Here is a 23,532-nt window from a genome sequence, read left to right on the forward strand (position 1 = left end):
ATAGCGCAAACTGGTGCCTTGTATTGTTTCCGCTGTTTGGAAAACGCTCCGCTCCGCTTCGCTGCGCTCCGCTTTGGTTTTGATGAACATGTGCACCTAACACGCTCCTCCTCGCTTTGCTCGTCGTCGCACCTATTTTTAGGTTTCGATCTCATGGGGTTTGTAATAATTATATTGGTCGTTAACTTTCGATTTTTTGATCATACAATATCGTGATTTTCGGAATGTAGGAGAAAAATACCACAATTTGTACATTTACTACATACTTAATATATTATTTATAAAGATAACATTAGGAGAAACAAGATTATACATAGGTATAGACGAACATAAATTTGAGCAAACGAAACTTAGGTGTTTAAAGATTGTGTCTAAAGAGTTTTAGACGAAACGAGCCTTATGCCACATAAGTCTTGGCAAAGTGATGGTTCGGCCAAAAAAGTTTAGACCATACGAGTTATGCGAAATGAGTTTTGGTCAATAAAGATTATGCGAGATGAGCGGAACCCCTCGATTACATATAGAGATGTGATGGTGTGGATATTTAATTTCTTAAATGATTCCATACAAGACTCCCTATTTGATTTTAAACCATCCAGAATACGTATACAACGTTTTTGTAGAAGAAAAATAGTTCCAATGTGTACACTACCACCCCATACTGCCAGCCCATACAAAATCCTGGATTGGAAAAAAGCAAAGTAACTCTCGAGGCAAGCTTTGCTTGTGGAGATGTAGGACAGTGATCTAAGTGCGTAACAAAAGCTGCTTAATCGACTTTCAAGCATTTCGATGTGTTTCTTCCAGTTTAAGTATTCATCTACATAGATGCCTAGAAATTTTGCGTGAGGAACACTTTCAATAATTGAGTCATTATAATTTATCACAAGGTCATTTTTGGGTGTGTTATAGTTCCTGAAGTGGAGCATTTTAGTTTTATTAACATTTGTACTTAAATTTAATTGTTTATACCAGGTTATTATATTTTGAATTGACTCTGAAGTGACAGTTGCCCTATTGATTACGGTGTCTTTATCAAATTTGAAAAATACTGAAACATCATCAGCGAACATAATAATTTTTTCATTGATAATATTGGGAAGGTGGTTTACATACAATAGGAAAAGTAACGGTCCCAGTATGCTTCCCTGAGGCACGCCTCTTCTGACAATCAATACTTCCGACTCCATGTTGACCATTGTATGTTTTTGATTTATGACAGGCAAAAGTACGCTTTGCTCTCTGTCTTGAAGGTATGACCTAAACCAATCATTTACAGTGCCCCGAATCCCATACCTATCCAAAATATCTAGAAGAGTTTCATGGTCAACATGATCAAAGGCCTTTGAGAGATCTAGCAGAACTGTAGAGATGATCTGTCGATGGTCCAGAGCTTCTGCGACAAAGTCGGCCATGTCGAAGATCGCATCATTTGTGGATACGCCCTTCTGGAAACCGAATTGTTCCCTCGCAAGTACGCTATTCGACACTAAAAAGGACCGTAACCTGCTTATCATGATCTTTTCAAAAATTTTTGAAAGCGTTACCAGCAATGATATTGGTCGGTAGTTGTTAACGTCTAATTTGTCATCTTTTTTATGTATAGGTTTAATGTGTGCTTTTTTAAGACGAGCTGGGAATTTTCCTTGAGATAGTGACAAGTTTATCAAGAACATCAAGGGACCAGCAATTGCTTCAGATATGAACTTGATTACGCTGGTTGGAATGTTGTCATAGCCACAAGATTTCTTATTTTTTAATGAATGTATCGTTTTATGTAATTCTTCCAATGTCGTCGGTCTAGAAAACATCGTGTTAGAACTGTGTGTAGGTCGATTTATTTGATCGCTATCGTCTGTACCTGAACCAATTTTTGCTTCACCTGCGTTATTATTAAAGAAATTATTGAACAGGTCAGGAGCACCGGTATCAGATAAAAGCTTTTTATTTCCATCTGTTAGTCCTATGTAGCTATTTACTTCTATCTGTTTAGTGCCTTTGACGTGCTGATTTATTAAGTTCCAGGTAGCTTTTACCTTATCATCAGATTTCATAATTTTATTTTCATTGAATGTCCTTTTAGAATAAGATATAACCCTATTAAGAATTGAACAGAATATTTTGTATCGTTTAATTAAGTCTGAGTTTTTAGTTGTTTTCAATTCAATGAACAATTTTCTTTTCGTGTCGCATGACTTTTTTATACCTGGAGTGATCCAGCCACGATCATTTCGTGTATTTCCAGTTCGGACTCTGATCTCTGGACAGTAAGCATTAAATGCGTTGATTAAGATATCGTGAAAAACGTTGAATGCCGTGTCACAATCTAACGATCTGTAAACGTCTTCCCATGCTAATGAATGTAAGTAGTTTTTAAGTTTAAGTAAGTTTTCTTCCTTCGTGTCCCTGATTAAAGTGTAGAAATTAACTTGTTTTGTTACAGGGATAGCTAAATCCGCGTACTGTAGTGTATGATCTGACAGACCGATTTCTGTTACCTGTGCATGACCCAGTGCCACGTTAGATAGTATATTGTCGAGGCATGTGCTACTGTGGCTTGTTATGCGAGTTGGTTGATTAATATTTATATTCAATCCATATGATTCAGCAAGACATCTGAACTCTCTAGTTTCTGAGCTATTCATCAAGATATCCACATTAAAATCTCCACAAATAATAATTTTATGCTCTTTGTGTTTTTGGACAATGCTGAGTACATTTTCCATATTTTTAATGAAATTGTCATTTTTCACTTTTTTAGGCCTATAGATACACAAAATATAGGTACCATTCAAATTAATACCACACAATTCAAAAACATAAGGGATAGTCAAGTCACGGATTCTAGGTAGCTCTTTGTAAATAATATTTGAGCGAACAAAAATGCATGCCCCTCCTTTACTCCTATTTTTTTCGCGGGAGTAACTGGCAGCTAGTTTAAAACCTGACAACGAGAGCCTTTCTAGGTCTTCTTTCCGCCGGTGGTGTTCTGTAATACAAATGACATCGATATTTTTACCTTCTTCTGAACTCAGCCATGTTTCAAGGATTTGTATTTTAATATGATTACCCCTCTAGGTAAGCCTACCTAGTAACAGTACATTTATGAAAAAATATAAAACTTAATAATGTTATCTAAGTACCTCTGCTATGACTGCTATACTGAAAGGAACATTACTCATTCAATAAATAAAATTAATATTCGCCTACATCTCTGTCACCTTTGTAATATTTTGTAGACAGTGTGGGTTTGTTTATTGTATGCAGATGATGACGAATGGACGGTTCCTAATACATTCCAGTCTATCTCTGACTCGAGTTGAATGTAGAATAGAAAAAAAAAATCATCTATCTGGTTTGGGTTAGTAGGTAGGTAGGTGGTAGGGGAGACAGAGGTCCTTCCCCACCCCCAAATTAACAGCTGCGAGCAGGGTTGCCCGCTTTACAAGCTTTGAATTCTACTGTTTAGGCAGATACAGGAACAGGATATATTTTTTATAAATTATCGGTTGTATTTTTTTTGTATTTAGCTAGGTAGGTTTGTCATTAACTACGTTTGTCTGGACAACTTGCGGGTCACCACCCGCTTAACTAATTTAAGTACTTAATATTAAATAATAATAGATTATGATGTATAAATGTTGGGGTATACGAGTTCTCGAGTGGAGACCACGAACAGGCAAACGCAGCGTGGGACGCCCTCCTGCCCGCTGGACTGACGACCTTAGGCGGGTGGCGGGTAGTGGTTGGATGAGGAAGGCCGAGGACCGAGTGTTGTGGCGCTCCTTGGGAGATGCCTATGTCCAGCAGTGGATGATTATTGGCTGATGATAGTGATTTATTTATTTATTTATTGATTAGGTTTTTCAACAGACACACACTTTACATTTATAAAAAGAAAACATCACAATACATGCCACAGTGGGCATCCAATTACAGAAAAACACAACATTTACAACACAATCGAGCCAAACTTATGCACTAATAGCCGGCATATAACTTAATATCTTAAATTTATACAAGTTAAAACTAAACATTTTACAAAAACAAATTTTACATGAATTTTTTATGAATTAAGTACTTAATAAAAGAATTTTTTTTAAATTTTTCTAAACGACATGAAAACAGATCAAATTTTTGCGGGTCTTTTACAAAAAGTTCGTTATGCTGTCTACATATTCTGTTTAAAATTGAGAATTTTCCAACATTAGTTTTTGCAGCACGAATATAAAATGGACGATAGTTTGCAATGCGAGCACCACGACGCGGAACAACTATGTTAAGTTTAGAAAGCAGAAGAGGACACATAACTTTGTTGTTGAAAATTTTGTAGAGGAATATCTGATCAGCGTTTCGACGTCTATCTTCTAGCGAAAGTAAATTAAAATAACGTAATCGTTCATAGTAATGCGCCAGACTACGACGTTTGCCTTGATGTCCACTCAGATAGTACAGAAAACGTCTTTGTACTCGTTCGATTCTTTCTATATGGCAATTATAGTGAGGGTTCCAAATGGTAGAACAGTATTCTAGAGAACTACGGACCAATGCACAATAAGCTATTTTAAGAGTACTTTCATTTCTGAACTCACGGCAATTTCGCCATATGAAACCTAACATAGCGAGGCTTTTTTTAACTATATTATTTGTATGGACATTGAAGGTTAAGCGATCATCAATAGTAACCCCCAGGTCTTTTATTTCTGTAACTTTATCGAGTGTTTTCCCGTCTAGTCCATAAGAAGCTAAAATTGGTGTTTTTTTTTTTGTAAAGGATATATATTTACATTTTTTTGTGTTCAGAGGTAATTTGTTCACGATACTCCATTGTAAAACCTGTGAAAGATCCTTCTGCAAAAGTATTACATCACTGGAGCTTCTAATGGGCCTATATAATTTAAGGTCATCTGCAAAAAAAGAATAGTGGGAGCTTTGAATAATGTCAGCAAGATCATTTATAAAGACCAAAAATAGCTTTGGACCGAGATTTGAACCCTGTGGAACGCCAGACGGAGCCGCAAATGGAGAGGACTCATATCCAGCAACTACAACTTTTTGACTTCTATTTGTGAGGTATGAATTAAAACATTTCAATAGTTTGCCATGGACTCCGATACAGCTGAGTTTGTTAAGCAGGATTTTATGGTTTACCCGATCGAAGGCTTTACTTATATCAGTGTAAATCGCGTCAACTTGCAATCCCTGATCTATGTATTCCTGGAGGTCTGATATATAACATGCTAAGTTTGTATTTGTTGACTTATTTTTGAGGAAGCCATGCTGATTAATATTTATTATAGGGTCAAGCATTTGTGTAAAAGAGGGACTTACGACTGCTTCAAATACTCTTTCCATAATACTAAGCAGTGATATCGGCCTATAGTCCTCAATATCGGTAGCGTTGCCACCTTTTGGAATTGGTATCACATTCGCTAGTTTCCATTTATCGGGGAAGATGGCAGTATCGATAGATTTTACAAAGATCATATAAAGGGGCAGCACAAGTGCTTTTACAGTTTTTTTTAATAAAAATAGCTGGTAGACCGTCTGGTCCAGGACCCTGATTAATATCCAGCTTGAAAATGGCCCGTTCAATATTTTGAGGAGTTATTTCTATGGTTGACAAATAATCACACGCTAAATAAGTCGGAGGAATTGGGTCGAAGTTGCCGTTGTCATCATCCGCATAGACTGAAGCAAAATACTCGGCGAAACCGTTACAAATAGCTTGAGGGGACGAAAGTTTGTCTTTATTTAGATACATTGTACTTGGGATAGCTTCAATAGTTTTTCGTTTGTTTTTAAGAAAAGACCAGAAAGCCTTAATATTATGGGAGCATATACTGTCTTCAATGGATTTAAGATATATATTGTAGCATATTTTTATATTTTTATGACATAAAATACGAAGTTCACTATAATATAAAAATAATCTAATGGATTTTTATGTTTTTTGTATCTAGCATGTAGTTTATATTTTTCTTTTATAAGTTTTTTTAAGTTGCAGTTGTACCACACCGGATATTTATGATTAAGTTTTTTTTTCTTCGGAACATGTTTATCAATCAAATTATTTAAAATAGCATAAAACTTATCCAGCATTACATTGACATCTTCATCATGTCCAATTGCGTTTTTCCAATTCACAGCATTCAGATCTATATTGAGAAGAGTGTAGTTAGCCTTTCTAAAGTCATAACGAGGCACGATGATAGTGATGATAGTGATAGATGTATAAATCATGTTTAATCAGTATTTTATTTATGTAGCACACGATTAATACAATGTTTGTAAGAAAATAAATTATTTCAAAGTACATTTTCAACTGAAGGGTAAATAGTTAGTAAGCACGCATGGCATCCCCGACCCCCACGTGCGCCCCGCTCCCCCCGCCGCCCCGCGTCCCGCGCCCCGCCCCGCGCGCGCCGCTCAGTTGCTCTCTGAACTGCGTGGGGACTGTGTCGCTCCGCGCCGCTACATTCTGTTACCGGCTTTTGTCTTTTTACCGTGAACACCACCGATATTACCCGACAACGTTGATAACAATCTGTTCAGTGAAATTACCGTTTACGGTATGTGATTTTTAGTTGATGTTTGTTTAATTTCACATTCCGAACCGTTTGTGAAAGGTTATTTCTGTGTTGATTCATGCGGAGCACTGTTCTGGAAATAGAACACACTCGCCTGAAAGCGCATCCCCCTGCGGAGATCCTCGCTCAGGTTGTCTGCTGGTATTACGTGTTGAATATTGAGTTGTCGCCGCGGGCGTGTCGCCGGCCCCAACTCGAAATGGCGCCCGCGAGTGTCTCGCGAATTTGAATTTTTGCGACCGGTAAAAAGATCGTTGCGGCCGCGCGCCTTGTTATCATTATCACCGTGACTTCCCTCCGGAATGCGGCGTCTTGACTCGACGCTGGATTGTCTGTCTTTGTGATAAACTTGGTAGTGTGAGCTTAGGAAGTCTTAAGTACCAGGGTGTGTCACCTGTTGAGCCCTAGGGCTGACATAAGGGCCGAGGGCCGTGCTCAGACACGGCAGGTGCGCTTTGTTTACCCCCATGCTATTACTATTATCATCATTTGTCGGCCTTCAACTTTCCGAGCGAATGTTTTGACCCTGATACACGAGGAAAGTGATATCATACCCAGACTGAGACCGGTCGTCCTTAGCACGTTTCTTTTATGTTATCACCAGCGACAGATTAGCATTGTTAGCAGAACAAAAGTTATTTTAACTATTGTTAAGTTGTCAATTGTTTCATGTTTATAAATTAAACCTATCCCAACACAAAATCTGAATTTAATCAAAAACAGCTGACTGTGTGCAAAATGTCAACCTGAGCTAGGTCATCCGAAATCGTATCATATTTTTATTTACCTACTATTGCACAATATTATTGAGGAAGGTTAATATTTCCTAGCATTTTGTAGTGAACTAGTCATACATGTAGAAGTGTAACTCAGACTACTATGAATAAGGGTTACAACTACCATCTCTGAAGTACAGCTAGCATTCATAACACTAATCCATGTGTCCATTTGCACCCACAGTAGAAGAAGAGGGTCAGTCCGCTGGCGCGCTGGTGGAGAATGTAGGTGAGAGCGGCGAGGAGTCGGAGGACGAGTGGAACTACTTCAAGGGCGAGGGCGAGAGCAAGGAGGAGGCGCCGCCCAGCGACGAGCGCGACGACCTGCCGCGCTCCGAGACTCCCTGCCAGGATACTGTGAGACACTTACCTACATAATATATTATATTAGATTCTATTCGCTGCGGGGGTGTTAGACAACACCTTTTAAAATGGAACTTTCGCAATGTTGCTGAGTATCGCAGTGTTGTGTTCAGGCCCTTAGTGCCTGCACCTGGCTCACCCGAATGGAACCTTTGTGCATATCCTCAGTTTGGACCATTTCCCATCATGCTGGGTCATAAATCTTATTGAACAACTGATTTCAGAGTTATTTTCATTGTGAAAGTTGTTCAGTATGTCAGGCACATTGACGAATGTCACTGACAAAATTAAACCCAGTAGTGTATGAACAATGATGTATGAATACATCAATGTATGTCTTAGTACCACCTCTCAATCCACCAACTTGATACATCTATAAATCTGATAAAATTCTAATATTTTTTAATATTTATCAAAGGACTGATAAGTTACACTTTCACAAAAAACATTCCATAAGCAGTCATTCCTTAGGCAGTCGGGTAAAAAGAGCCAGTCACTGATTCTGGTAACCAAAAACAAATTTTAAGACTGGCATAATGAAGCAATATTGTTGTTACTGTTATTAATAATTCTAGTTTATGCTACGATTATCGAATAAAAACCTGCAAAATTGGTGCATTGCATGCAACTAATAGGTTACAAAAGAAGTCTGTATGATTATCACAATTTGTTTGTTTAATCAAAGTATGAATGGACACAGCTGCAAAAGTGCTGTACCAATTTATATTGTTGTATTTATTTAAGTGTATATCTGACCGAGGTTTTAAGATTTTATAGAGTTCCTTATTTAATTGAATAGAACGTTTAACACTGTTTAATCGTTTTATAACTGCAATTTTACAGTGCAAGGTGTTGTACTAACCTCATTGCCTCATTTTTGCAACACATTATCTCACCAAGGTTACTTCTCATGATCAAAACACTGACTACATTATGCCGAGTATCTACAGAATGTCCCTTGAGATGCATATCCATGCATAATTGCATATTCGAACTTTAGACGCAGACTGACCATGACAAAAATACATATTAAATTGATATCAAGTAACCCCTAAAGATAGTAGTAACTTTTTATTAGTCAGAAATAGACATGATGTAACTCTCTTGTGTAAATCAGCCAGTTAGGGCAATAAACCCAGTAGCATAACAGAGCTCATAATTGTAACAGACATTCGTAAACATTGCACAACAGACACACACTTCCTGTCTTTGTACATTTACTTTACATTAGTGCATACCGATCAAGATTTACAATCACACTGTGGTTGCTAATTACCGACGGTGCCTCAACGGAGCTTCTCCTTTGATTAATATACATTCTAAAGACATGCTTTTGGTTGTATGAAGGACCTTGGATGACTAAGTATGTAGGGTTTTATTGTAACTGAAGACAGTAATTAACATCAGTTTCACACCTGAGGACGTCAAGTTAAGCAGAATTTGAGTATGGGGTGAGGAATTGTGATTGGCTAAGTTGTCTACTGACCTATGGTCCATGCTTACTACTTAGGTACATATTCTCAAGCCAGAATCTAGACTCATGTAATCTGTTACACTCACACACACACATCTCATTTTTTGGTTTATGTCTTACCTCGGGTTTTATTCATAGCATATCTCACCGCAAAATTGCGCTAGTAGGAAATTATTTTACCGGCTGCTTATTACATTCAATTCTTCTAGCGTCAATTATATTCTATAAAACATTCTACAACTAACCAAAACCCCCCCATTCCAGTCCGCGTGGGAGACCAGCTCAGTGGACATGAACAGTTCCCCGCTAAACCCGGACGCGCCGGTGTTCGTCCCGGGCACGGCGGCCACGGACGTGCTGCTGGCGGAGTCCCCGCGCAAGCCGCTGCCCATGGACGATATCGAGCTGCCGGACCGCAAGCAGTTCGAGACGGAGGCTGTTGTGAGGCCCAAGGAATTGTTGGACCTGGATAACTGTGATCAGCTCAATGGGCATCATGTAAGTTGCAGTTCTACATGATATTTTTTCGGTAATGTTGGAGTTTATGACCGTTCAAAATCTCTGTTTTCTTTATCTTGAAAGATTTTGATGAATGTTAACCGTTAATTTTAATACCTTCTTATTTGGGAAACCTTACTTCGAGAAATATATATGTTACTGTAAAAGCCCGAACAACGGTAAATCCTAGGATTTACCAGTAAATCTTAGGATTTACCAACATGAGTTGGTAAATGTAAGGATTTGTGAAAATGGGTCATTTTTTTCGGGCTTTTACCATCAGAATTTGGTAAATGCTAGGTTTTACCACTGACACCTAGTAAAAGTTGGTTTTGGGAATAAAACAAAGATTAATTATTACCTATTCATTTATTTCAACCCAATAACCACTTGTCGAAAAGAAATTGGAGGTCAAGGTCATTCATCAACTTTAGGGCGATGCAATGCACCGGATGGTATTTATGTGTATAGTAATAGATGCGAATTATCATTTAATGCTTATTGGAAAATAACTTTATTTTCACTCATTCACTGAACGATAACTTAAACACGGAAACCGGAAGTAAAATAATTTTCACGTATTATTATTGTTGACGTCGAGTAAATTAGATTGCAATAATAAATATTTCTTAAGTTCGGTTAGTTATAAGTTATCATCATCATCACGACTCATTACGTCCCCACTGCTGGGGCACGGGTCTCCTTCCAATGAAGGAAGGGTTTCGATCTAGTCCACCACGCTGGCCTAGTGCGGGTTGGTGGACCCCAACACAAGCAAGCTTGTGCTGAGCGAGTTGTCGGGTAAGTGGGCAACCTGTTTCAAGCCGCCCGAAGGCCTCTGACTAGGCTTAACGACTGCTGCCGAAGCAGCAACCGGGACCCACGGCTTAACGTGCCGTCCGAAGCACGAAAGCATCCAGAAAAGAACCACTTGAAATCGGTCACCCATCCAATGGCTGACCATGCTGGTTGTTGCTAAACCTCAGTGATCAGTTACGACCACTGAAGCCCGCTCGACTACGGACGCTTTGTTCGACTACGGAGGTTATAAGTTATAACCTGGCTTTTTCAAATTTACCGTGCCTTAATGTAAATCCTAAGATTTACCAAGTGAATAGTGGTAAAAGTGCGAATCGCAAAATCTTTCGGGCTTTTACCATTAAGAGTTGGTAAATCTTAGGTTTTACGCGTAAATCTTAGGATTTACCGTTGTTCGGGCTTTTACAGTAACATATATACGTTAAGAATTTTACTGTAAAGTATATGCAAGATCCTAAGTGCCTAATATTTTTTAAATAATTTCATTAAAAATAAATCTTTACGTCAAATATTTGTACGAATATGTATTATAATTAACAATATTTTATTTTCATAACAACAGAACATCTCGCTCGACGATGCCGCCAAGCTGAACGGCAACGACAAGGGCGCCGACAGCTTCGGCACGGACAGCTTCGGAGCATTCGCGGCGGAAGCAGACTCCGCGCTGCTTCACGACCTCGAGCGCGTGCAGCGGGACACCACCGACTTCTGCAATATACAGGTGATTGCAGAGCTAGTAATATAGAGTAGAATTTTATAGGGATCTTGAGGGATGCATGAGAGGAGAAGTTTCATAGTAGGTAGTCCTATCCTACGTGAATGTTATAGTAGCATAGTTCCGTGCATTGTGCAAATTATTTTGAATTATCAATATCAATCCGTAATTATCATCAATATCAACCAAGACTTCGTCACCACTGACTATTTTATTATTCTGAAAACTGAGGTGGTATAACTAAAATATCTTACTGTAAGATCCTAAATAAAATTCATTAACTGTAACCTCACCTTCACAGGTATTCCAGGCGCACACAGAAACAAACCCGTTCGCGACGGAAGCGAACGAGGAGCTGCTGGAGCGGCTCAAGAACAAGGAGCGGGACCCGATGAGCATGAGCTTCTACCAGGAGAAGGACGCGGACTCGCGGCCCGCGTCGCCCGTGGACCTCAACGCCGTGCGCCCGCTGCCCGACAGCGACGACGACGACAACGCCGACCCACGCGATGATAAGGAGAACCTCCTGCCGCCCGACAACGACGCCGCCCTCGACCAGCTCGAGAACAACCTCGCCGACTTCACCAGGGACAACATCTCCGACTACGAGGCGGCCAACAACGCGCAGAACCTCGCCGACATAGACTTCGGCACCATCGACGCGCCCCAAACCGACACGCCCGAGTCGCACAAGCTCATGTTCGAGCAGATCCCCGAGATCCCCGACGGGAAGAGCTCCGAGCTCGGCTTCTGCGACGACTCCTCGCAGGACGTGGACATGGAGCCGGCCGAGCTGGCGGAGCCGGCGGGGGACGCCGACAGCGGCGTCACCAGCGAGCCCGACCAGCACGACAACGAGCTGGTGGACTTCACGTGTGAAGACACCAAGGAGGAGGACAGCGCGCCCGAGAAGATGCTCGACTTCGTGCAGCTGCAGGCGGGCGAGGGGCTCGACGCGGCGTCGCCCGCGCCCTGCGAGCCCGCGCGGGAGCCCACGCCCGAGCCGGCGAGAGAACCCACCCCGGAGCCGGCGGTGGAGGCCGCCCCCGAGCCCCCGCGGGACCCCACTCCCGAGCCGCAGCCGGAGCCCCCGCGCGAGGCGTCGCCGGAGCCCGAGCCCGAGCCCGCCTTCATGGCGTCCTCCGAGCCCGAGCCCGAGCCCGCCTTCATGGCGTCCTCCGAGCCCGAGCCTGCATTCACGGCTTCCCCTGCGCCCGAGCCCGCGTATACTGCGGAATCGGAGCCCGAGGTGGCGGCGTCCCCCGTCCCCGAGCCTGCCCACGCTGCGTCTCTTTTCCCCGAGCCTACCTACGCTGCGTCCCCCGTTCCCGAGCCTACATTCGCTGCATCCCCCGTCTCGGAGCCAGCCTATGCTGCGTCCCCAGCGCCGGAGCCTGCCTGTGCGGCATCTCCCGTGCCCGAGCTCGCGGTAGCGGCGTCGCCGGTGCCTGAGCCCGAGGTGGCGGCTTCACCAGTGCCTGATCCCGCCGACCTGGCGACCCCAGTGCCGGAGCCCGAGGCCGCCGCGCCCTCCCCCGCCCCGCGCGAGCCCTCCCCCGCGCCCGCCACGCTCCCCGTGGACGTGCCGCTGCCCCGCGACTCCCCCGCGCCGCAGGACACACACACAGAGCCCGCGCAGTCTCCAGCGCCAGTTGAAGAATCTCAGCAACAGTCGGCGAGCGCGGAGCTGCTGGCGCGGCTGAGCCCCGCGCCCGACGCCGCGCCCGACCTGCTGCCCGGCGAGCCCGCGCCCGCCGCGCCCGTGGCCGCCGCCGCCGCCGCCGCCGCCGCCGGGGCCGCCGCCGTTGCCGCCGGCACCGCAGCCGCCGCCGCGAAGGGCAAGACACCGATAAAGAAAACAGCACCAGCCACGAAGACGCCGGCGAAACTGACGCCTAAGCCTGCTGCACCCAAAACACCAGTGTCCGCAACTAAGAAGCCGGCAGCGAGTCCCGCCGCTCGGCCCTCCCCGCGCCCCGCGCCCGCACGCCCCTCCGCCACCGCCGCCGCTGCCAAGCCCGCGGCGACCGCGGCCGCGCGCCCCGCCGCCGCGCCCGCCGCGCGGACCTCGCTCACAGCGCGCGCCGCTCCCGCCGCCAAGCCAGCCGCGCCCCGCGCCGCCCCCGCGCCCCGCGCTGCCGCCCCCAAGCCCGCTCCGGCCAAGGAGCCCGCAGCCAAATCGGCCACGGCCCGCCCCGCAGCCGCCGCGCGCCCCGCGCCCCGCGCCGCGCCCGCCCCACGCGCCGCGCCCACCCCGCGCCCTGCGGCCCCGCGCACCACACTCGCTGCTAAACCCAAGGAGCCGGTGGAAAAGAAGCCGCTCACTAACGGCACCGCCGCGCCCGCCCGCAAGCCGCTGTCCGCACCCGCCGCCCGCCCCGCGCCCGCCGCCCGCGCCGCCCCCGCGCCCGCCCGCCCCGCGCCGCGGCCCGCGCCCCGACCCGCCACTACCACTGCTACAACTAAGTGAGTATACGACACTATCAGTTATCTTATTATCTTTTTAATTAATTAAACGCTCATAAAAATTACCACAGTATTGTTTATAAAAGCCCTCCACCATTACAAATCGGACCCTTGCTAATGATGAACCTCCCCCCCCCAGGAGCAGCAGCGCTCCGTCCCGGCCGCTGGACAAGCCGGGCAAGGAGCTCGCCAACCGCCGCGCCACCGCGCCGCGACCGCCGACCAAGATCGCGCCCGCCAAGGTACGTACACTGCCCTTATTCATAGCTCTTTGTATATCATTAAAAGATAATGTATCCGTACTAGATCATTGATAATTATAATAATATCTTATTGGAATGTATCCAATTATTCACATTGTAAATGTCACGAACACCTAACAACATTGCGGCTAGTAAATAACACGAGAAAACATTCGTCGGGAAATACCGCGGCGCGCGAGGTTACACCCAGTTTATTTTGGCTGTCATCCAAACTGCGTGCGAAGAAATTCCATTCAGATCATAATAAGGAGACTCCCGCATCTCATCTTGCTTTGAACTTTCGCTAATTAGATAAATTGTGCACTTGCAGGCTCCCGCGAAGCCGAACACGATGAGGCCGGTGCCGAAGAAGCCGCTCGAAGCGAAGAAGGCGGCGGAGATGAACGGACTGAGCAACGGAGACGGCGCCAAGCTGCCGCCCAGCCCCGGCGACGCGCTGCCCGACGTCATCGCGTAGACCCCCGGCCCCCGGCCCCCGGCACCCCGGCCAGACGGAAACGGGGCGCGACGGTCGTGGCGCCGCCACTGATCGTCTCCAATTCCTATTATTTCCGCTTGAATTTTGTGATTTTCTATAAGTGTATGATAGTTATTAACGTTACTGTTCGTAGCGGCATGATGTAGGTGCGGGAGGACTCCCACTTTATATTATAGAGTCGCTTTTTATAGACGAGACGTAAACTCGCGGCGCAACCGCCTTCGATACAATTATCAATATTATGATTATGAGTCTGTTTTAGAATTTTATATTACCAACGAATAATTGATTTTAAATCCGGCTTTTAATTTATTATCTTTGTATAACCGTATTATTTAAAATAAAAAATGTGAAGAAGGATCTGGAATCGTTTTATTTGCAATTTGATACAAGAATTTACAATATAAATTATAATAATCAAGCTCGCTCGTATTCCACGTGTAACAGATGTTGCCTAAACTAAGCTAAATTAACTTATGTATATAAAATTCTGTTTTCTAATATAAAATTCAGTTTCAAATTTCCTATATTAATTCTATCTTTGTGGATATTTTTTGTTACTTAATAATCTTAGGTAATTAAGTAATTGTAAGCATGTTATTCCAATAAAACATTTGTCATATAGTAATACTTTCACTGCGCCTCCTTGTCCATGTGCGGGAACCGGAAGTCTGTTCCCCGCAGGTTGTCGCTGATCCAGCGCTCCGCCTGCTGCGCCATCTCCTCGTCGAAGTGCTCGCGCCACCCGCCCGCCTTGCCTGTGCACATCACATATTAATTTTAAAACCAGTTAATTTTCGAATTTTAGACAGTTGCCTTGCCATAATGCTAAATAATTATCATTTAATTGTGAGACCGTGACAAACTCACATGGGGAGAACTGGTGCCAGACCATTTTGTAAAAGACACAATGCCATCCAGATCTGATAATAGCCATCAAAATACATCAATCATGTGGACCTATTAGAGAATTTGAGACAGTCTTTATAAAGATTTAATAACATTGGCTAATTATTGAATCCAGAATATGAAAGGATTCATAATTCGATCACATTACTCACAGGCAGGCACATTTAAAATAACATGCATTCTATGCATCTCACCTTTTCTTATGAATCCGCCCTCGCCCTTCACCATGATGCCGAGCTCGCTCATGACGTCATAGTTGACGGACTTGTTGCTCTTGAAGCTGTCGACGCTGAGGTGCCGGCAGAGCCGCTGGATCTGATCCTCCGAGTAGCGCTTGTTCAGGAATGTGGACACGCGACGCACCGCCGCCGGCAGGTCCTGTTAAACACACATCATCTTAAAATAGTATATATGTGTATATGATACAAGAAGTTCTAGTTTGCCCGCCGAACGAATCACTTAGCGATAATGCCGCCTAAACGTATCCCATCATTATAGAGTCCTCATACGTAAATAATGGGTACGGTAACTTTTGTTCACAGTACCTACTCATGACCTACGGGCCGAGCCACGTACCTTTGATAGTTCTTCATAGAAAAGGAACAGCATATTGGGATGATGTCTCTTTTCCCACGCTTCTTTTAGGTGATCGAAGTATGGAGTCCAGTGATCTGAAAAACCATTATACTATGAGAAAAGTTATACAATGACTCCACTGAAATATTATATTAATTAAGAAAAACGACGCATACTTTCCATAAACTTTAGCTGTAAGTTTTCCTTTTAAAAATAAATTAATAAATAAATAAAATAAACTTACGCAAATCCCGAATAAAGTAGTTCCAGTAGGTCTTAAAATCTCCCACATAACCCTGCGTCCTCATGGACCTGTTCAGGTGATAGAAGGAGACGACAACATCCCGGGGGTCGCGCGCCACGTACACCATCTTGCCGTGGTCGAGCAGCGCGGGCGGCAGCAGCGACAGCGGGAGGTGCGTCTTGATGAACCGCGCGCCGGTGACGGCCGCCAGCTGCTCTGTCCCAGGTTGGGAGACTAGCTCGAGGAGTTTCAGCTTCTGGGGACTGTGCTTGTTCTCTTCACGGAAACGCTCCTTCATTATCGGGTGGACGAATATTGAGAATCTGAAAATTACAGTTTGATTAAAGGTAACTAGATAAATAAATTATGTGCATAGTTGGCGGGTTGGCGCCTATGTAATATAGGAATAAGTACATATTACTATTGATAGGGGCCTATTTAAATATAAAGATAAAATACTCTTTATTGCACACAAACAGAAACAGTTTCACAAACATAGAAAAGAAAAATGGTACAATCGGCGGCCTTATTACTAAAAGTAATCTCTTCCAGACAACCACATTGAAAGGAAATATAAAGTATAAAGAAAGGGGTAACGTGTGACAAGACAAGAAAAAATACAACATAATTACTATGAACAACAATTTAGTATATTAATGTCTTACTCTAAAAACGGATATCTTTCTGTGAGTGGGATGGCGTCTGATTTCTCGTAGTCCAGGTCGTTGGCCACCATCCACACCAGCTCCTGAGTCCATGTTGTGCCTGTTACAATAATAACAATTAATAATTTGTTAATAATTCATTAATTCACCAATAGCTGGCGCAAGAGAAAATAGTGCACAAAACGGTGGCTATTTGGCATATCGGGGTTGGCATCCTCATCCTGCGAACTGCCCTTTAGCCCGCTAGCTAGCACTTTGACAGCTAGCCGGTAGTGGCTGGCTGAGGAATGGCGATTACAGAGTGGTCTAGCGCCTACTATTCAAGAAAGAGGCCTATGATTCCCGAAGTGGACGACAAAATACAGGCTGATGATAATGATGATGTAGTAGTGATGATACTAACCGGAGCGTGGGTAGCTCGCGACGAAGATGTCGGTGGGTCGGACGGGCATGTTGTAGATGTTCCTCGCCTCCTGCTTGTACTTATTGGGCAGGAAGTAGCGCTTCGGCCCCACCTGCACGAAGCCCGTCAGCTCGCCTGGAACACGCGGGGGGAGGTGTTAAGAGACACATATAGTTAACTAGTAGTATGAAATTGCGACATAATCCATATTTTTAAGCAGTACCGGCGTTAGGGTAGGGCGCGGTTGGGCGACCGCCCAGGGGCGCCGGACTTTAAAGGGCGCCGTTAAGCGGCGCCCCTTTATACAGGGTTATTGATAAGTAGACCTGATCCTTTCAGGAGGTGACAGAAGAAGGCATTTCCAGTCGATTGAACCCTATAATGTATTATGCGAAACTTAACCATTTCTAAGATATTTAATATTGATTTTTTTTTCCAAAATTTTATGATTAAAACCGAAAATAAAAATAACTAGCCATATTTCAATATTCTTTTTTGGATGTTTTGCATAAGTAAAACCTTAATAAACTAATTAAAATAATCAAATCTGCATTATTGGACTCAAATTAGACACAATACCTCAAAATAGTTAAACATTTAAAAAAAATATTCAAAACGCAAAAACAAATAAATCAAATTAAAAAAGAATTTTATATGACATTTTTTTGTATGTGTGTGACAGTTTAAAAACATAGTCAACTTATAAGCTTTCAAATAAGATAATTCAATATCAAATAGATTTAGATATCACCAAAATATGGCCAAAATAACCAGAGAAAGCGGAGAAAACTCAATAGAAGTTTCCATACTACAGTCTGACTGAATTCAACAGGACTGAAAACAATCACACTTTTTACCTTTAAATTGGGCTAATTATGTTACTTTTCCTGTTGAATTTTGTCCGTCTGTGCTGGTTGTTTTGGCCATATCTTGGTGATGCCAAAATCGATTTGATATTGAAATATCTTATTTGAAAGCTTATAAGTTGACAATGTTTTTAAGCTGAAGTGCACAAAAAAATGTCATATGAAATTCTTTTCACGTTCAACGTCATCAAAAATGTAGTGAATTTCCATTGGGGCCATGGCGGACAGTGCTGGGCGACAACAAGCTTTTCCATTCGGGCCGTGTCGGTCAACGGTGACCGCGAGTCAGAGTGTTTTTTTACTTGCTCCCAGAGGCCGACGGGCAGTAATTCTTAGGCGATTACAATGAAGGGTGACCCGCGTGGCTCTCTAGTATGTCCTATACCACTTGGTTTTTTGAAACTGTTTAAGATCAAATTTTTAAAATCAAATATCTAGGTCATGTTTTTTTTTTATTAGAAAGGGAAGTATGAGGATAAAATCACATGGTGGGTCGTTAGTAATTGATATACGTACATAACTTAACGAATCTTTTGAAAAACTGACGGTCTTTTAAGTTTGGGGCAAAGTTTGCTACTAGTGGGGGGTGGGCGACACACTGTGGCCGGGGCTGACCCGCGCGGCTCTGTGCAACGAATTTTCGGTTTTTCTTCCTTGGAGGCCGCGTCGGTCATTGCTGGGTGATACCCCATAACTCAGTAAATAATCAATATAAATACACCGCTGTTAAATAGAATACTATTAAAATCGGTTTATCTATTCAAATAACTCAAAAAAAAGTTGCGAAATTTTGACATTTTACTGATTTGAATTGGCCCGATTGAAATATACCACTGTCGCCCAGCAGTGACCGACATGGCGTGGACCGTGTTAATTTAATTTGTTTGTTTTTGCGTTTTGAATATTTTTTAAAAATGTTTAGCTATTTTGAGGTATTGTGTCTAATTTACGTCGAATAATGCACATTTGATTATCTACTTGCCAATAACCCTGTATTCCCATCTCTGTAAGCAAAAAAAAAACGATGTTTTGGCAACACTAGGATGGAACGCAGTGCTCAATCCGTTCGGTCGGAACACTACATACATACAGTTCATTTTACTGGGAATCCCCGACCACAGAGAAACACATTATCTATGTTTTTTTAACATTTTGGTTCAAAAGAGTTGGCGTTATTTTTGATGGAGCCGAACACAGCTCATTCTTATTCATTCAATCGGTGCACGCTCTTAAAAACAGTTATCGCAATTTCATATTTTAAAACAAACAGACGCAGTAATCAGGCGGTCCACGCTAAGTTACGAAGTGCCTGTTTTTTTTTTAATAAATGTTTATTTCTTTTCATAAATGGTTATTTTATTATTATCCTTCGCCTTTTTTCGTATGGGCTTGAATTGCAGTTAGGGGGCGCCGTAGAAATCTCGCCCAGGGCGCTGGTAGTACTAAAACCGGCACTGTCTTTAAGTTAGAGGTAAAGTACCTAAGTTAGCTTATTACTTTGTAGAAGTTAAAGTGCATCGATAATTGATAGTACTTTATCATTTAAGGCAGATTATTGCTCTCGGATAGTAGCACCACTAGGTAGGTACTATCATCATCATCATCATACATTGATAAAAGCTTAACTTTGTTTTTAAACTATGATACGCCTTTAAATGTTCTAGTGTAATATTGTAACTCTACGGTATAAATGTTGTTGACTTCGTCTTATATTGATAAGACGAAGTCAACAACATTGACAATGCATTGGCATTCATGTTAAATACTTAATTGTAGTCTTAACTATGTAGGTACTTCGGTAGTCTATGTCTAGTTATACATAGCAAATTCTACCCGTGTCAAGGAAAACACAGTCATCAAGTAGAGTCAGCAACATTCGATTCGAATAAATTTAGGGATGGTTGGTATTTCTAAATTAAAAAAGTAGGTATCTAGAGGTGAGCACCCAGAAAAGAAAGTTCTGCATTAAAATACAGCGCCCCTAGCGGTAACTATCATAAAAAAAAAATATATCAGACTTTTGTTAAAGTACAAATTGTACAAGTTATTTAAGTATACTTAACTTTATTGTATACGTAAGTACATATTTATTTGTAAACTGTACCAGACAGATAGTGATTATGTATGTAGGACTGTAGGTAGATACGGTAGAGCTATTTGCTAATAAATTAATAAGCACAGATGAATGAGTTGGTAAAATCCAAGGTATACACAACAATTATTAATCTGCTCTAGATTCACATACTTAATCCTGTTTTACACCTACAACTGATAAATCTAAATCTTTGTTAACAGTACCTAGGTTAAATAGGGCATTAGAAATTACTTTTATTTTATCTATAAAAACAAATTAGATTATGAATGAGTGTAGTGCGGATTGCTAACCCTTATCTACCTAAAATATTGTTTATTTGGGCTTCACTGAGGTCGGTGACCGGGCGACAGCTGTTGTGAATTTGGGTCACGAAGCCAACAAGCAATAAACGAAGTGTCTCTTTCGACCTCCGTTTTTTGAGACCATACCTAAAATTGGTAGTGATCTACCAGTTAGATAGGTATTTAGTAGCCGATGTGTAAAATGATAGCTTATTATTCATATTATTATATCAATTCTCTTACATGCCAAAGTGAAGACCTCTAACTCTAACCGTATCGTATCGTATGTTGCCTACCTACCTCAAGAAAACGACCTTAGCATCAAACATATTTAAAGGAAGCCAAGAGGCAGTAATTTAGTTGCTACAAGGTTAGTTAAACGATGTTTAATGAATAACGATATTTATGGCAGCATCCTTGATGCTAGTTTCACAACTGCGCTTGATCTTAATAGATCTATGCAGCCACATTCACGTACTAAGATCGTTAAATTTAAATTCCATACATACTGTGTTAAATCAATCGAAGTTAAATCAACAAATCGAGTAACTATAGATCCTCAGATCATTATAGTAGATCCGTCAAATTGAATAATTAAAATCTGAAGATGCTGAAGCTTTGATGATGATTTATTATTTTCTGTCTTCTGATATGGTTCGGAGATAACGCGGTTTTAACTTTTAGTTGTATTTTCCTAGTGCAACCTAGGTAAGTACTTAGATCATTAAATAAAGTACCTACCTACCCAACTAGTTACAAATAGTTTTTTACAGATCTATCTTATTCATCATCACTATTCATAACTCAAAACTCAAATAGAAAGTTTACTATTGGTAAACTTTGGTCTATATTTTATTACATTACTAGGTAAATGTATTAATTAAAAAAAAACAATACGCACTAACCAGTAAAATACTTCATCAGCTCATCAGCCAGTTCAGGCTCCACGTCCCTGATCTCGAAGGGCAGCACATTATTATTTTTCGCGTCCATATTTTTTTGTGTTCGAAATTTGAGTTCACGACATAAACACAAGTGACCTGCGCGCGCGCACCACGGTTAGTGAAAGTGTTGTGGAGCAGAGGCCTCGACCTCGCGGTACCACGGCTTGTTGACGAATGACAGGCCCTACTGAACTGCACTGAGGGTTACTGCAGACACGGCTGATAAGCATTATCATATCAACAATTTACTATGTAAATAGGTACATTGAATACATGATGTTATAAATAAGTCTACTAGTTGACTAGTCTAGTCTGATTATGGTCGCAACTGATAGGTAAGTAACTATAAGTATTTGATACTTACTTTTTGAATCAAAGCACTTAGTTAAGTATTACCTAATTGTCATTATATATTATATCATATATTATATGTCCTTGTTCTTTTCGAAAACTGTAAGTAAGTGAAATCGAAAACCTAATGATTTGGTACTTAAGTACCCCCTAGGAGGAAACACCCCCGCAATGAGGGATTCTCTTCACTTTTGACCCATGTAAAAATGGTCAAGTCAAAATCATGAAGAGCATTTGGTGTCTTTTTTTAAGTAGCAATATTAATGTGCTACTGTTGTCTTCTTAAATCAATCAATCCCTTATTTATCTCTCATTGCAGGTATGTATCCTCGTAGGGGATAAGATATTTTCATTAGTTTTTCTTTGCCCTAGATCTCTTACGGTTTTCGTTAGTTTAAAAAGAGTCAACCATAATTAAGAGATATTGAAATACCTACTTATTAAAATTTTGTACCTACCCCCTAAACGGTAAAAGGAAAGGAAACAAGCATGGCTCTGATTTCTTTCAGGGACTATTTAGAAACCAAATGCACGCAGAGCAACTATCTGTAAATTGATTACGATCACAAAATAATGAGTGTGTGAATGTTTTACTTTCTAATAGAGATATAAGTAACTTTCTTTGCATAAAATATAATTTAAACTAGTTTAAAGTAAAAACAAAGACACAACTTTCCAACGTTTTTTATTAAACTTACACAGATTTCAGCTTAGAGCGGAATCACTAAAAAATAAATAATAAATACACTTAAAATAACTTAGGGAGGTATGGCTTGAGATTCAGACGGATTCGGGTAGTTTTTCAGACTTGATATCCAGTTCATTTTGCGTGGGCTGCTGGGGTTCCTCCGCGGCGGCGGCGGCGGCGGGGGGCGCGGGGGGCGCGGGGTCGTCGCGGCAGGCCAGCGAGGCGGGGTCGCGGCGGCGCCCCGGCCCGCACTGCTCCGTGGCGCCCAGCAGCTTGAGCTCGTCGTCCCCCGCGGCCGCCGCCTCGGCCTCCACGGCGGCGCGGCGGCCCGCGATGGTGACGGTGCGGCCCTCCCCGCCCGCGCGCTCGCCGCCGATCTCCACGCGGTACGGCGTCGGGGGCTCCACGAAGGCCTCCAGCACGCGCACGGCGCCGCGCTCCTGCACCTTGCCGTCCGCGCTCTTCGTCAGTCCATTCAGGTACAGGCCCAGGTCCTGCAGGCCGAGGCTCGCCGGCGCCTTCTGCTGCGGCAGCGCCACGATCAGCACCACATTCTTGACGTCGGCCTGGAAGTTGAGGTCGCCGTCCTGGCGCTGGTCGACCAGCACGGGCGCGGCGGCGGCGGCGGCGGCCACGGTCAGCAGCGCTAGCAGCTGCATGCTCGGGGGCTGGCGGGGCACTGCCGCGCCGCACGCTCCGCGCCGCTTTTACCTCGCACCGACAACCAGTCGGAAACGAGTGCACACTAACGGTGAACACGACACGAGCCGGTCAGCCTAAGTAACACACGTTGGCAAAAACAACGTTATTTTTTATTACTTATTTATATTTTTTCCGAGCCTTTCTATGAAGTTGATGTATGTTGTACCTACCTACATGCCTACTTAGATAGCAGTAATCAGTGTTGACCTACTTGGTAACCGGTCCAAAGCCCGCTCTGCGCTGGTCAGCCGACAATAACAAGGTGAGTGTGATAGGATGTCACAGACAGAGGAGCGTTTTTGTTGCAAAGACTGATAGTTTTTGTTCAATATCTTTAAAAAATCAAGATAATATAGGTACTAC

General features: G+C 42.8%; 3 protein-coding genes across 3 annotated transcripts in view; 1 reads left to right on the plus strand and 2 right to left on the minus strand.

The window, feature by feature from the left end:
• Positions 1-14,805, plus strand: part of LOC105390792 (neurofilament heavy polypeptide) — an 81,724-nt gene extending 66,919 nt beyond the window's left edge. Inside the window, exons 10-15 of the mRNA XM_038117694.2 lie at positions 7,554-7,723; positions 9,468-9,701; positions 11,083-11,244; positions 11,540-13,704; positions 13,844-13,946; positions 14,278-14,805. Of these exons, the coding sequence (XP_037973622.2) occupies positions 7,554-7,723; positions 9,468-9,701; positions 11,083-11,244; positions 11,540-13,704; positions 13,844-13,946; positions 14,278-14,424 (2,981 nt within the window). The 3' untranslated portion in view covers positions 14,425-14,805. The remainder of the gene's footprint in view (positions 1-7,553; positions 7,724-9,467; positions 9,702-11,082; positions 11,245-11,539; positions 13,705-13,843; positions 13,947-14,277) is intronic.
• On the minus strand, positions 14,800-21,618 carry LOC105390097 (sulfotransferase 1B1). Its single transcript, XM_011561339.3, has 7 exons — positions 21,390-21,618; positions 17,243-17,377; positions 16,840-16,939; positions 16,175-16,497; positions 15,931-16,025; positions 15,549-15,732; positions 14,800-15,203 (listed from the first exon to the last, which is right to left on the minus strand). Exons 1-7 carry the CDS (start codon positions 21,475-21,477, stop codon positions 15,079-15,081), a joined length of 1,050 nt encoding a protein of 349 aa, XP_011559641.3. The 5' UTR covers positions 21,478-21,618; the 3' UTR covers positions 14,800-15,078.
• Positions 21,619-22,447: 829 nt separating this feature from the next.
• LOC119693719 lies at positions 22,448-23,237 on the minus strand. The gene has a single exon (XM_038117999.2). The coding sequence runs from the start codon at positions 23,124-23,126 to the stop codon at positions 22,560-22,562; it is 567 nt and encodes a 188-aa protein (XP_037973927.2). The 5' UTR covers positions 23,127-23,237; the 3' UTR covers positions 22,448-22,559.
• Positions 23,238-23,532: the final 295 nt, after the last annotated feature.

The sequence above is a fragment of the Plutella xylostella genome, chromosome 10 (assembly GCF_932276165.1).
Source record: "Plutella xylostella chromosome 10, ilPluXylo3.1, whole genome shotgun sequence".
Lineage (NCBI taxonomy): Eukaryota > Metazoa > Arthropoda > Insecta > Lepidoptera > Plutellidae > Plutella > Plutella xylostella.